Here is an 8,634-nt window from a genome sequence, read left to right as displayed (position 1 = left end):
CTATCAAAGTCATGACAGAAACATGCCCTGCATGTTTTATATCAATCGTCAGAGAGGAGGAGGATCCCTTTCTCTCTTTACCAAGACAATAAAGTTATGGAAGTGGTGCATAATACATCACATTGCTGAAATTGTTATGTATCTCCTGGACAGGCAAAATGTCACTGCTGATACTTTCAGCAGGTGTTTTTCCCAAGACTACTAATGGGAGTTGGATTCCTAGGTTCTTGTCAGCATATTTCAGGCTTGGGGGCTTCTAGAAGTGGACCTCTTTGCCAGAGCTAAGAACAAAAAATGCCATCTAGTCTGTTCAAGGGGGAATTTAGGGGTCATAGTTTCTTGGGGGGGGTCCCTGCTTTCCTCATTTGGATGACAGAGAGGCACAATAACAGTTGACAAAAGCACCCTCCAAGGGCAGTTTATGGGAACTGCAGCAGTTTTTACACCTACCCAGGGAATCAATCAGACTCCTTTAGCAGCTCACTGCATCCGGTCGGACATGGAAGAGCTGGCTTGGCTGTGCTCAGGGGTGCACCGTGCCTCCCTGGGAAGCGGGGGCTGAGATGCACAGTCCTGCCGGGGGCTGGAGCCGCTCTGCTGCAACCGATGCAGAGGGCTCACCCCAGCTGGGCTCACTGTCATCCCCTCTGCCCCGGCCTGGCAGTGCATCGCCCCCTGGCTTGGCTTGGCCCCGCTCCTTCCCCTGCTTCCAGCTGTCTGACCCGCCTGTGCAGCAGGCCTGCCCCTGCGCAGATACCCCACGACCCCGCTTCTCCCCCCGCCCTCGGGAACGGCGGGGAACGCGGCGCGGTGGAATCCAGTGACTCGAGGGCAAAGTGAGGGCAGCGGTTTCAACAGATGTTACGGAGCAGGCGCAGCTCTCAAGCGCATGCGCAGTAACACCGACGCCGCCTGTGGATCCCGGTGACAAGGCAGCGTTAGGAAGAGGCGGGGCGTTGCGTCTCAGGGAAGGGGTCCTATCGGCGCGCGGACGTCACGTCACGTGACGTTCTGGCGGGCTCTTCCGAATCTGCTGGTGGAGTCGAGCCGACGGGGAGAGCCAACGGGCCGGGGCGGGGAGACGGGCCAGCTCCGCGGGACAGGAGCCGCCGCGGCGGGGTGAGTGTGCGGCGGCCTCAGCGCCTCCCCTCCCCTCCGCGACAGCGACGCCCCAGGGGCCTGGCCAGCAGCCTCCCCCCCTCCCCGGGCCAAGGCCGGGGCAGATGCGCGGCCTCCAAGGCGCAGCCCGGCGTCGCCCTCGGGGCCGCGGCTGTGCGAAGCGGGGGCCGGGCTCCTCCTGCTCGCTGCCCGGCTGCTGTTTCTGCGGCGCTGTGCAGATGAATCCAAGTTGGGGCCCGCACGCTGCGGAGCAGGGCTATAAAATCAGTGATACAGCCTCCTCTGGACTATCCTTCTCAAAAAGGATAATACAGGCTTAGCCGGGGTTCAGAAAGTGATATGGGGTTTGGGGGAAAAAGCTCATAGGGGGAGAGAATGGAAAGATTGGGGTTCCTGACCTTAGAAAGGAGTTGAATAAGAGGGGACATGATAAAAGTGCATACAATAATGAATGGTATAGAAAAGGTAATTTAGGGACTTCTGTTTTTCCTGCCTCATAGCACAAGAACATGGGGACAGTCAATAAAACTAAAGTGGGAAATTCAGAACAATAAAAGGAAACACTTTTTCACACAATGTGTATGTAATTAGGCTGTGGATGTCATTGCTACTGGATGTCATTGAGGGCAAGAACTTAGGAAGATTCAAAAAAGGATTGGACATTTATGTGGATAACAAGAATATCCAGAGTCATCATAATTTATGATAAAAAATTTGGAAGGGATATTAAAGCTCATGCTCCAGGGATTTAAAATCATCTCCAAGTATTAAAGTCTAAGATGAGGCCTAATGGGAACAGATTGCCCCATTTGCTTGCAGTGAGATTCTTTCACCTTCTCTGAAGCACCTGGTATTAGTGACTCTTGGATACAGGGTACTGGATTAGATGGTTTTTGTCTCTGATCCAGTATGTCAATTCTTATGTTCCTTCACAGAGGTCTCTTTGGTCTCAAAGGAGCTAATAGCAAATAATAGCAATTTAAAATCCAAAAAGCTATTTTGTGCATTCTGTCCCTATAAATATAAGGCAAACAGATAATGACCTAGGCAGTGTTGTTTCTAAATAAACAATTTTCTGAGTTTTCCATGAGAGGTTATTGTTAAGGCTGTGAGTTTGTTATGGAAGTCACGGATGCTGTGACTTTCTGTGACCTCCATGACTTCTGCAGCTGCCACTGCTCCCCCGCCCCCAGCAGCAGGAGTTTGGGTGGGGGGCTCAGGGCTGGAGGTTGGGAGGGGGTGAGGGCTCCGGGTGGCGCTTACCTCGGGGGGGGCTCCCTGGAAGCAGCAACATCCCTCGGCTCCTAGAGAGAGACGTGGCCAGGGGCCTCTGTGCACTGTCTCCACCTGCAGGCACCATGCCCCGTAGCTCCCATTGGCAGAGCTGCCTGGCCACGCTTCCACCGGAGCTGAAGGATGTCGCTGCTTCCAGGGAGGTGGGGAGCCAGGTAGGGAGCCTGCCAGCCCTGCCAACCCCGGGGCTGTCCCTCCTCCCCACCGGCAGCGCTCCCCTGGGCTGGCACCTGCAGCGCCCCTTCAGTCCCTCCTCCTCACCTGCAGCGCTCCTCTGGGCTGCCCCCCCTCCCTGAGCACCCAGTGTGTACCACACCCACTCAACCCCAAGCACCAACAGCACCCCTGAGCTGCACCCCTCCCCAAGGTTTAGTCAGGGGTATATCGGACAAGTCATGGACAGGTCCTGAGCTGTGAATTTTTGTTTACAGCCCGTGACCTGTCCATGACCTTTACTCAAAATATCCATGACTAAAATGTATCCTTAGTCATTGTTTCTTTAACTGTTACAGGTCTTTCTCAGATCCCTTTTCCCAACATCCAAAACATCAGGCTAGATCTCTTAAACTCCTACAGATATATAGAGAAAAAATCATAAACTTTCCTGCCAGGAGACAAATTTGTTTAGCACGTGTTGGGGCCAGATAAATATCAGGGATTTAGTCAACTCAACATATGTCATGAAGTGCAGACTTGATTCACATCTTCAGAATAATTTTTGTGATCCTTTAGTATGTCAAGGAAATTTGGTGCTAACATGAGTCTCCAAGAGTGGTGGATAATCAACAAGAAATCCTATAAAGAGATCTTTGATATCACACTCTTCATCATTTAGATTTAAAATTACGTTTTGGAAAATTCCCTGTTAAATCCCCGATAGTTTTTATTAGGTGACCTTAACATTTTTTAGTGAGTTGCACAAAGAGAAAAATACACATAAGGAATTAATCATTCGCTGCAATATACGCACAGTTTCATACCATGTGGGAGAGAAAAGTTCCTGTGTTCTATGATGAAAAAGCTGTTGAACAAATGCAGTATGTTTAGAAACATTTGATTGTCTTGTGGAAGAGAAGCATGTTTGAGCAGTGGATGTTTGTGATGCTACAAATATTGTATTTTCTCTTAGGGAAGTTGTATCTAATATTTGGCGCAATGGCCATGCAAATGCAATATGAAGCAAATGCAGAGACATCAACTGAGGAAGAGAGCTTGGGTCCACAGCCCATATCTAGGCTAGAGGTATGTAAAGAGTGGCTAGCTCAGGAACTGTTTGCCAGACAAACCAACAGTCTTTATCTTTAACTAGAATTGCATTTAAAAGTTGCCACTGTCTTTGCCTACTTGACTTTTGTCAAAGAAGAAAAATCTTATCCAGAAATGTATTTTAAAAATATGAAAGATTAACTTCAGGAATGCATTAATACGAAACATAATGTTCAGTTAACACTCTAATAATATACTGGTACTCCAGGGTTTGTAATAAATGCACTGAAACCAAATAAAACTAACTTTTTTCATAAAGAGGTTAGATTCTGAACTACAACATAAAATTACATGCCAAATATCCTGTTGGGGCAGGATGGACTCCTTGTACTGTTCCTTCTTCAATAGCTAATAAGCCAAATGGTGAATAGTGCCTGTTTCATATGATGTGCTATCTTTAACATTGATACTGACACATGCAAATAGTATACAGTATAAAGGAGAATTTATGGAGAGAAGCAGTCATTTCATCTATGGTTTTATTTGCAATGGGGAAGTGACACTCATTAATGTTGCCTTGTAGTATTAGACTTAGTGTCTGATACAGCTCCCAGTGACATCAATTAGAGAGTTTCCATTGACATTGGTGGAAGTTGGATCAGGCTGGATCAGTGTGTCTGCTCCTGAATGTCCTATGTATTTTTTTTCTTTCAGCAATGTGGTATAAATGCAAATGATGTGAAGAAGTTGGAAGAAGCTGGATTTCACACAGTTGAGGCTGTTGCTTATGCACCAAAGAAGGAGCTGCTAAATATTAAAGGCATCAGTGAAGCCAAAGCTGACAAAATCTTGGTAATTATACTTTGCAGTTACATAAACAATTTAATCCAAGAATTTCAAAATGCTTTACAGACGCTGGCCATGACTTTAAAAAGGGACTTAAGTGATCTTGGGGACCTCAATTTGTTGGTGCCTGGCACTTTTTGAAAACAAAGTCCCATTAAAATGTCTCAAGTGGGGCACCTAAAACCACTAATTACCTTTTAAAAATCTTGGTGCTTCTGGTGAACACTCTAAGCCAATGGGAGGGGGCCTCTCCTGTCGGCTTAATGACTGCAACTCAGTGAGAGACTGTAGCTGTGTTGGCGGGAGAAGCTCTCCTGTGGACATAGCACTGTCTTCACAGGGGGGTTAAGGTCAGCATAAACTGTGTTACTCACAGGTGTGGATTTTTCACAACCCTGAACAATATAGTTATATTGCAAAAAGTATGTAGTATAGACCTGGCCTAAGTTTGTTGTTCATGACAAACAATGTGAAGCCTACAGTTTACAGGGAAAATATGCAAAAAGCCACAGGGTCGCATTGTTTTGTGAAAATAACCTTCATTTTGTAATACAAGTATTTTAACATATTTACTTTTAAAACAGTTTAAAAACTCTGTTTATTATTACTTGGTTACATTCCCGTATTTTCTTATAAAGCCAAATCTGTAAAAACTGATGGAAGAGTTCTTGCTTGGTGGTGGCAAGTTGGGGATACAAAAAAGACAACTTACTATGAATAAAAACCCTAAAAGTAAATTTTTTTTGTCATGAAAGTCATGACAATGACTAATAGAAACCTTACAAATTGGCCGGAAGGCCCTATTTACTAGTCAGAATGCTGTGGTGTGTGTTCTTGCTAACATTTGTTATAAATCAGTGGAGATAGTTTTATAAAACTATGCTGTGTACTAGGGGGCCCTGTCTACATTTGGCTTGTAACCATATTGACCAGAACAGTGTGTTTAAAAACAGTTTTTTAACCCAGTTCTGCCTGAACATTGTTCAGTATATCCACATTATAGCAATACCTATAAAACCATGCTACAGCAGTGTTGGTACATTCATAGTGAGACCATTTGAGAACTGTTTGTTGTATGTTTTGGGACTTCTGTCCAACGATATCAAAACAGCCATGAACTCTGGGTTGACAATTGAGTTGGAAATTGTGGGTAATACAGATGTTGACACTGTGTGCATCTGTGCTACTGGAAGTGATAGGCCAACAGGTATTCTTTAAATTACTCCATTCTGTGGCACTGGCCTCTTTTCAGATTTGTCAACTGTGTACTATAGACAAGAATACACATCTGCTGCAGCTGTTCTCTTTTGATTGAGTGAACCCTGAGTTACTGTATCAAGAACATTCTGAATTAGAAGATGCTACATAAGACACTGAACCACTTCTCATTTATCAAAATCTGAGCTGATAAAACTCAGAGCTTTCCTCACTGCGTATATTTGCTTATGTACTATAAGGAGCTAACTAGCTTTGAAAATAAAATATGTGCACATGCTAAATATTTCTACCTTCACACACGGAGGAATCAGGCAAGCTGGTTTTTGTGAAAATGATTGCTGCTGTAAAATAGGCAAAATAGATTCTGGAGCTATTTCTTTGAATGAGATTCGCTTCCACCAATGAGGTACAAGTAACTGAAGGTATAATCTAACGGAAGAAATGTGCTGAAATACATACCAATTTATGTAAATACTTCTCCAGATTGTGGAAGAGGAAAATTCCTGTATTAGCTATACGAAAGATAATACAGCTTGTAAACCCACAATATGTCTCCCCTTCACCCTATATATAGTTTGGTTTTGTTATTCTTGTCTTCAGGCAGAAGCAGCTAAACTGATTCCAATGGGTTTCACCACAGCAACAGAGTTCCATCAGCGGAGGTCCGAGATCATCCAGATCACCACTGGATCCAAAGAACTTGATAAACTTCTTCAAGGTGTTAATTCTACTTATCTTTGTGCATTATTTTAGTTCTCCTGTCACTTCTGGAAATCATAAACCACACATGAGAAGTGCATGGTATAAGGGGTTTTCTGCTATCTGCACTGGAATCTCCTTAGCACTGCTCTGCCTTGTAATGATCAATTCCCTTCAGCTAGCACCTCCAGAGAAAGTTGCAGGAGTAGTTCCAATAGGAAAGGAACTTCACTGGATGTGGGAGGACACAAGACACAGTTTTACATTTTAAACACATATCCTGTTATTGACTATTAGTAAATTTTTTATTGAGAAACAGAAGCAGGTATTTGCTTCTCCTTAATTCCCCTTCCCTCCCTCCCTCCCCCTCCCCTTGCCTACATGAGAATGTAAAGTAGAATGGTATTCCCCTTAACTAACCTGTTCTCACAAGAACTTTATCTGGGCTTCTTATCCACAAAATGCACAAACCCAGGTACCCAGAACTGTTGTTATAACTAGTTAGTTAACTAATTAATTAATTGAGTTTTGAAATGTAAGTGATCACTTCTAAAATAAGCTATGCAGATACAGAAAAATATGACAGACAAATCCCCATAAATCTGAAATTATTTACTTGCGTTGTGCATTTATAGCCTATGATGATAATATAAGTGTGATTGTTTTTTGTTTTCCAGGGGGAATAGAAACAGGGTCCATAACTGAGATGTTTGGGGAATTCCGCACTGGGAAGACACAGTTGTGTCACACTCTGGCAGTAACCTGTCAAGTGAGTGGTTGCTCATTTTATTAAAATCAAATATGTATTTAGAAAAAAAATGTTTCTGAATCCTTGCCAGTCAAAGTGCCTTTCAAACCATCCAGACTTTGCAACGCCATGGACTGAATTGGCAACTTGCTAGGATCTAGTGTACCATGCTTACTCTGCTTGTAGGGGTAACTTTTTAGTAGAGATTCAATGTGTTTAAAAAGAAACCTATGATAGAAATCAAGCATGGAAATAAAAACCAAATTATGTTCAGTCGAACTACAGAAATAATAAATGGTACTCAGGAAGCTAGTTGTTGCCTTGCTTTGGTTCTTTGAGGAAGTTTGGGAACAGAAAACAAACTTTCTGGTTTCTCTCTAACCTGGTCACCACACTGCAAAAAACCTCTCTCCTTGCCAACAACTGAGAAAAGGGAGGTGAAGCTGTTTACATGGGCCCAACTCATCCCCTGTCCAGCTGCTTGTGTTTTACATGTCTCAAGCTTCATCTCATGTCCTTTCAACAAGCTTCAATTGGCTCTTGTTATCAGACAGTACATCAGTGTAAGGTGGAAATGGTTACGTAAGATTGAATAAGAGGGTTGTCTTTAAATTAGATTCGTATGCATACTATGACAAGGGCATAGTATTCAACTTGACCACTTAAGTTAGGGTGCATAAGTCAGCATTTTTGTGTTCAAATTGGTTATTGGGTGCTCAGGTTTTAGGAACCTTAGTGCTGATTTGTGCACTTGGTATAGAGTTGACTACCCTAACTTATGTGACCACTTTGAAAATTAGGCTCCTATAGTGGGGTTTTTCACTTTCCAGCTTAGTTCTCAGACAGAGGAAGGCTAGGACGTAGTGTTGTCCGCCCCCCCGTCCGAAGTGGCCGTTTCCTGCGGGCTCTGTGGGCACCAGAGTCCCTGCTCCGCTGGGCGGGGCTGAGGTGCGCTGCGCCCTGCCGCCCATTGGAGAGCTCCCTTCCGCGGCCTCCCGCAGCGCCACCTGCCCGCCTCGATCCCAGCCCGGGGGACGCCCCTCCGCCTCCTTCGCCCAGCTCTGGGGCCTCCAGCCAGTCCGGGGCGAGGGCTGCCAGCGCCGGCCGGTTCCCGCAGGCTCGAGCGGTGGGAGGGTTTGTTTTGTTTGCCTCCGATTTTAACTCGCTGGCACCGGAGTCAGAGGCTTGATTTTACAAACCCTGGTTAGTCGCTGTCTGCTGAGCGCACAGCCCGGGACCTGCCCCACGCTGCGCGCCCGCTCCTGGGTGCAAGCGCGAAGGGAGGGAGGCATGGAGAGAGCTGGAAACTGTCTAGCCCTCTCAGGGCCTTGCACGTTCCCTTGGCCAGTGAGACACGTGTGTTGTTTCCCAACGGGATGTTTTTATACCCCAGTGACGTGTTGCCTTGCACTGTGCTGCAGCTGCTAATCGCTGGTGGGAAAGGTCGCGGGGGGACCAAACCTCTTCGGAGAAGTGAAGGGGCAGAAGCTGTAACACATCAGCGA

The 8,634-nt window shown here is 45.4% G+C and overlaps 1 protein-coding gene across 1 annotated transcript in view; it reads left to right on the top strand.

Moving 5' to 3' along the window:
• Positions 1 to 1,008: 1,008 nt before the first annotated feature.
• The window catches only part of RAD51 (RAD51 recombinase), a 17,890-nt gene continuing 10,264 nt past the window's right edge, over positions 1,009 to 8,634 (top strand). Inside the window, exons 1-5 of the mRNA XM_073348767.2 lie at positions 1,009 to 1,119; positions 3,542 to 3,654; positions 4,333 to 4,470; positions 6,283 to 6,400; positions 7,059 to 7,150. Of these exons, the coding sequence (XP_073204868.1) occupies positions 3,568 to 3,654; positions 4,333 to 4,470; positions 6,283 to 6,400; positions 7,059 to 7,150 (435 nt within the window). The 5' untranslated portion in view covers positions 1,009 to 1,119; positions 3,542 to 3,567. The remainder of the gene's footprint in view (positions 1,120 to 3,541; positions 3,655 to 4,332; positions 4,471 to 6,282; positions 6,401 to 7,058; positions 7,151 to 8,634) is intronic.

Source organism: Lepidochelys kempii, chromosome 6, assembly GCF_965140285.1.
Source record: "Lepidochelys kempii isolate rLepKem1 chromosome 6, rLepKem1.hap1, whole genome shotgun sequence".
Classification (NCBI taxonomy): domain Eukaryota; kingdom Metazoa; phylum Chordata; order Testudines; family Cheloniidae; genus Lepidochelys; species Lepidochelys kempii.
This window is presented reverse-complemented; position numbering and strand designations above follow the sequence as displayed.